The 6497-nt window shown below is 44.4% G+C and overlaps 1 protein-coding gene across 9 annotated transcripts in view; it reads right to left on the bottom strand.

Annotated features, from left to right (window-relative positions):
• Positions 1–6497, bottom strand: part of myo9aa (myosin IXAa) — a 153069-nt gene that overhangs the window by 23245 nt on the left and 123327 nt on the right. For all 9 annotated transcript variants that reach the window (XM_061670378.1, XM_061670381.1, XM_061670377.1 and 6 more), the window contains 2 exons: positions 2648–2770; positions 457–606 (listed from right to left, as the gene is read on the bottom strand). In XM_061670378.1, the coding sequence (XP_061526362.1) occupies positions 457–606; positions 2648–2770 (273 nt within the window). The remainder of the gene's footprint in view (positions 1–456; positions 607–2647; positions 2771–6497) is intronic.

Consider the following 6497-nt stretch of genomic DNA (forward strand, 5'->3'; position numbering starts at 1 on the left):
AGGTTCCATTTGCCATGCTAATAATTTATTCAATGAAATTCCATACTCTTCCATACCTTCCTTACTTGGGTAGGAACCAGAGTAAAAGACCGACAATTTCCAAACTGAGTCTGCGTAAAAACGGTCAGTTTCATAATTTAAGGAGTGTTTCATTGACAATATTTTGAAGTAGTTCCTCTTGAAATAGGAGATAAACTCTTAATTTCTCATACCAAAAATCCTGCAAGGGGGAAAAAAAAAAAAAAAAAAAAAAGGAAAAAATGACATTGCTCAATTAGATGACAGGGGAAATATCCTGGACTAGCTATGGTTTTATCCAAATATACATAACTCAGCCCATCATGCATAATCACTTCCTAACTATAGCAAAAAAACAAAAAAAAATGGCTTTTTTACAGGCAATATAAACATGTAAAGTATACGATGAAAGCTGTGTAGAAGCGGAAAGATGTGTACCTGGATGCAGACTGCCGCTGCTCTCATTCTAAGAAACTGCTTCCTCACCAATCGAGCTCTGAACCGTTGTTGCAGCATGATGATGAGCCTGAGAACCTCACCATGGAGTTTAGCCTGCAGTTGCTGACGCTCTGCCTCCCGGAGAAACACCTGAAAGGAGGGAGCACCACAGAGTTAGGGTAAGGCAACAATGCCTTAATAAAGGCCAAAGTTTGAGATATAAACCTACACTCCCCCTTAGTACTCCGAAAAGTCAGGAACGCAAAAGCACACACACAAAAATCTAATATCTCTGACACATGGCCTCAAAAATGTCAGGTATGAACTTGTAATTATATAGACAGCATTCTGAAAGCATGGAATCATCCATGTTGAGGACACCCACCCACCAATGGGGCACTGTCTTCATTACATCCTTATACTGGGAGAAGTAATATCAGCTCTGACCCCACAGTATCCCTTCTTCATGTTCAGATAATTCAATGTGCCGAGCCATTTCAAACAAAACATGGTTTTGATTAAATCAATGTTTGTTTCTGTAATGACAAAGGCAATAATCTGAAAAAGCAAACGCATGACAGCATGATGACATACAGGCTACGTTAACACTGCAGGACATGATGCCCAATTTTTATTAATTTCTTTTGTTAAATCTGATCTTTTTATGCAATCATTCACATTACAGAAACAAATGCAACCTTTACTGTGGATGGAATGAGTCTGTGACGTCACCCGCATGTGCACAAAATAGGATGTCGTGTTTACAGAATATTGCCCCTTGAGTAGGTCTCGTCATGACAAATTTTGGCAATTTCAAGCATTTTGTGCAATCGGATTTATCAGTTCTAAAGCATAGTCTTTGCACCACTGACTGTTTCGTGCTCTTTCGGCCACGGTTGCTTTTGTGGCGCGTCTGTTTTGTCAAACTGTGATGTTTGTCACTGTTAGATGACGTATAGGTCGGATTAGTGTGACGTGAGCTCCGTCCATACTGCACTCGCATCAGATACATATCCGATTTATATCCACAGACTGTATGAAAGAGGCCTGGGTCGGATATGAAAAAAATAATGGAATGGTACTGTTCACATTGACATAGAAAAACAGATACATGTCAAATAGGGCCAAAAAAAACAAAAACTAATTGGAATTGACCTGCAGTGTGAACATAGCCATATAGTTGAACTACTCTTAAAACATAATGTAACAATTCTTAGCTTGTACTTGAAGCTTGACGGTCCCATGCCATAATTTTCCCCCCATAATCCTTTATGTACTTTTATCGGGTTTGCGAGATAATTTGGTTGGAAATGCACATTTCCAAGATTGAATATGTAAATAAGCTTTGCTCTGATTGGATCGCTGTTATTCTTAATTTTAATATGGAAAATAGCTTCACTCAGATTGGTCCTTGGCAATATCACAGCATCTTGTGGTGACCAAGCATTCATAGCGATGTCACGTTTGGATCCTTCGATGTGGGGTCTTACTGTCAGTGCAAAGCAGAATTCACCAAGCATTGGTTTGTTGGCCCACTAATAGAGAAGGTGAACTGAATGGGGATGTAAATGAAAATAAAAGGGGGAATATTTTAAGGTTAAGCTCGTCATCCAGTCCCATTCACTTGAATGTAACCAGAAGTGCGAGACTCATCGCTCATGCATATTATGGCGTTGTTGTAAAACACTATTTATTTATCCGTTGTAAACTGGCCCAGGTATTGCTGTAAAACACTACATATGTATATTTTATAAACTGTATTTGTATGGCATGGCAGCTGAGGCAACCTCACTTAAAACCCGGAAATGCCGTGTTGCCGTTCAGCTGAGTGTAGTGGGTTGTGTACCAACCACAAAGTGGGCAGGTAATTGACTAATAATTGATCAAACCATGTCACAACTATGGTGATTTCAAATCTGCCTGTTTTGCAAGCCCTATGCTGTTTATTGCCTTTTGCAATCAATCGACAAATCCCATAGATAAAAAACAAACCATGTCACAGACTAATTTTTACCTGTTAAACATACAACAGTTGACAAATTTGCACTTTGATGGCATGGGACGTTTAATGAACCCTTGTGATCTACAGCCATTGCTTCATACATCTGTGTAATATTTTTGACATATCATAACCATATGTCATTTAAGAAGCCCTATAAAAGAGAGTGACAGGAGAGGAAGGAGTACCTACCATTGTCTTGCCGACTTGATACCCATCTGGTTCCAGGTCCTGCTGGTTCAGCCAGTGCTGGATGTCCTCTCTGGTGGTATTGGTACTCTCTGAGAGCAGCACATAGAAGTGATGGACAAAATCCTGTTGAGAGCACATAAGAAATAATAACATGTTTATTGGTTAGCAACAGTATCTGTTCTGGTCCAAATGTCTCATATATTCTAAAAAACACTGACATGTGTTACTGAAGAGAAAAGACAAAATTATTTCAGGATTATTTGAAGGGAAATACTATATCAGACACACATAACAGCACACTTGATAAAGCATCACTTGAGCAAAGCCCAAGATTGAATAAAAGCTGCAAAGGAACAAGTAGTTTCAGGTGAAAGCCTATCTTCTTAATTTTTGCAGGGGTTCACACATCATGGTAAAAATATGCTGAAGCCTTACTCTTCAAACTGAGCCCCATTGTGTGGCTCCAATACTTCATCCTGAGCTGTGTTGGGGGTGGATGAGGAAACCGATGCCGTGTTTACACAATTACAAGCATGGGGAGTGTTGCAAAATGCTGAGGACAATGAATGAGCTTTGTTCTAAAGAGTCAGGACACAATCAAATCCGTGAAAATGATATCATGCCGAGGATATCTTGTCATTAGTGTTGACCATAGCACTAAATATGTCCAGAGGAATGTCTGGCAAATGATGAACAGTGATGCTCAAGTCATCTGTGGAACCTCATCATAAAGGGTACTTTCATGAGTTTCATTCACTTAACCAAAATAAGTTAAGGTAATTATGTACAGTACATTCACTGGCCACAAAAGTGGGTCCACTTACACATCACATCTAATGACATTCAATATGCTCAGCTCTGAATTAAACTGTCATCAAACTGTTGCTTTGCGTACTGCAGATGAAGTTTGGCTTTAAACTACATCATAATAGGAGGTGTTGCATGTTTAAACCCCAAAAGATCCAGAGTTTCTAAGACCAGCCTGTCTGAAGCACACCCTGTTTTCAGACACCAGAATAAACTTTCCTCATGTATCTTTTGCGCTATTTGAAGTAGGCGTACCTAATCAAGTGTCCAGTGAATGTAGAGTGGTGCACAAAATCAGCATAAAGAGCACATAATATCTCCTCCTTCAGCCGTCACGTTATCGTGGTGGAGGGGTTTGTGTGTCCCTATGATCCAAGGAGATAAGTTGTCTGGGGCTTTATGCCCCTGGCAGGGTCACCCATGACAAACAGGTCCGAGGTGAGGGACCAGATAAAACACGGCTCCAAAGACCACTATGATGAGAATTGAATTTCCCTTGCCCATACGCGGGTCACTGGGGCCCCCTCTGTAACTAGGCCTGGAGGTGGGGCTCGAAGGCGAGCGCCTGGTGGGCGGGCCTGCACCCATGGGCCCCAGGCAGGCACAGCCCGAAAGGGTAACGTGGGTCCCCCTTCCCATGGACCCACCACCTGTGGGAGGGGCCATAGGGGTCAGGTGCATTGTGAGCTGGGCGGTGACCGAAGGCAGGGACCTTGGCGATCCGATCCGCGGCTACATAAGCTGGCTCTAGGGATGTGGAATGTCACCTCTCTGGCAGGGAAGGAGCCCGAGCTGGTGTGCGAGGTCGAGAAGTTCCGACTAGATATAGCCGGGCTCACCTCCACACACAGCTTGGGCTCTGGTACCAGTCCTCTCGAGAGGGGTTGGACTCTCTTCCAGTTTGGAGTTGCCCATGGTGAGAGCTGTCAAGCAGGTGTGGGTATACTTATTGCCTCCCAGCTCAGCGCCTGTACGTTGGGGTTCACCCCGGTGGATGAGAGGGTAGCCTCCCTCCACCTTTGGGTGGAGGGACGGGTCCTGACTGTTGTTTGTGCCTATGCACCAAACAGCAGTTCAGAGTACCCATGCTTTTTGGAGTTCTTGGAGGGGGTGCTGGAGAGCGCTCCCGCTGGGGACTCCATCGTTCTGCTGGGGGACTTCATTGCTCACGTGGGCAATGACAGTGAGTCCTGGAGGGCCGTGATTGGGAAGAACGCCCCCCCCCGATAAGAACCCGAGTGGTGTCCTGTTATTGGACTTCTGTGCTCACCACGGATTGTCCATAACAAACACCATGTTCAAGCATAAGGGTGTCCACACGTGGCACCAGGACACCCTAGGTCGCAGTTCGATGATCGACTTTGTGGTCATGTCATCAGACTTAGGGCCGCATGTCTTGGACACTCGGGTGAAGAGAGGGACGGAGCTGCCAACTGATCACCACCTGCTGGTGAGTTGGCTCTGATGGTGGGGGAAGATGGCAGTCCGAGCTGGCAGGCCCAAACTTATTGTGAAGGTCTGCTGGGAACTCTCTGGCAAGAATCCCCTGTCAGAAGGAGTTTCAACTCACACCTCCGGCAGAACTTCACCCACGTCTCAGGGGAGGCGGGGGACATTGAGTCCGAGTGGACCATGTTCCGCGCCTCCATTGCTGAGCCGGCCGACCGGCGCTGTGGCCGTAAGGTAGTCTGTGCTAGTCGTGGCGGCAATCCCCGAACCCGTTGGTGAACACCAGCGTTGAGGGATGCGGTCAACCTGAAGAAGGAGTCCTATCGGGCCTTTTTGGCCTGTGGGACTCCTGAGGCAGCTGATGGGTACCGGCTGACCAAGTGGAATGCTATTTCTCTTGGCTGGCGTGGGAACGCTTTGGGATCCCCTCGGAAGAGCTGGAGGAAATGGCTGGGGAGAGGGAAGTCTGGGCTTCCCTGGTGAGCCTGCTGCCCCCGCGACCCGACCTTGGATAAGCGGAGGAAAATGGATGGATGGATGGATGAGCACATAATCTTTCGACAATGTGGGATAGCCCTCTGTTACGGCCCAAAAATCAGTTTTGACAAATGAAAATAGACTGCAGCTACCTGAAAGTGTTTACAATATGGAAGGAGGGCTCACTCCATTAGTGTGCCACTGAATGACAGAATATTTTCATGTTGAAATGAACACACTTGACGTTTTTTGTCTGTATCTGTATTGGGAGCTATTGTCTGGCAAAGCTCAATAATAATTACACCTTTTAAATATCCCAACTTTGATTGATGACACTTATTAGCAAACAGTGCATTTACAACCAGGCAACTGACGGATCATCCATCCATCCATTTTCCATACCGCTTATCCTCACGAGGGTAGCAGGCGTGCTGGAGCCTATCCCAGCTATCTTCGGGCAAGAGGAGGGGTACACCCTAAACTGGTCGCCAGCCAATCGGAGGGCACACATAAACAAATACCCATTCTCACCCACATTCATACCTATGGGCAATTTAGAATCTTCAATTAACCTACCATGCATGTTTTTGGGATGTGGAAGGAAACCAGAGTACCCGAAGAAAACCCACGCAGTCATGGAGAGAACATGCAAACTCCACACAAGTGAGGCCAGATTTGAACCCCGGTCATCAGAACTATGAGGCTAACCAGTCGTCCACTGTCCCACCACTGACGGATCATACTTTACGAATTAAATGACAAGTTTAAAAGTATCACGATACTTTTGTTGCATTGGCTTAATCTTTGCCTCAAACTGACATGCCATGAAAGTTTTGCCACAAATTAACAACCAAAACCATAAAATGGCAATAGATGAAAGAGTACAAAGAGCCCCTGAAAAAAAAAAATAAAATAAAAAAACAAAAAAAAAACAAAGTCAGCATCATGCAGGATTGACATCATACTCATAGATTTATATTGCACAAAGTGAATTTGCATTTAAGCAACATCAGCAAAAAAATATTTTTGGATATGAATAAACCACCCTAGACTTGTGGAAAACTGAGTGTCAAATATCCTTCAACTTTGGGATTTTGAAGCAGTGAGATTGATGGTA

This window comes from Phycodurus eques, chromosome 2 (genome assembly GCF_024500275.1).
Source record: "Phycodurus eques isolate BA_2022a chromosome 2, UOR_Pequ_1.1, whole genome shotgun sequence".
NCBI classification, from domain to species: domain Eukaryota; kingdom Metazoa; phylum Chordata; class Actinopteri; order Syngnathiformes; family Syngnathidae; genus Phycodurus; species Phycodurus eques.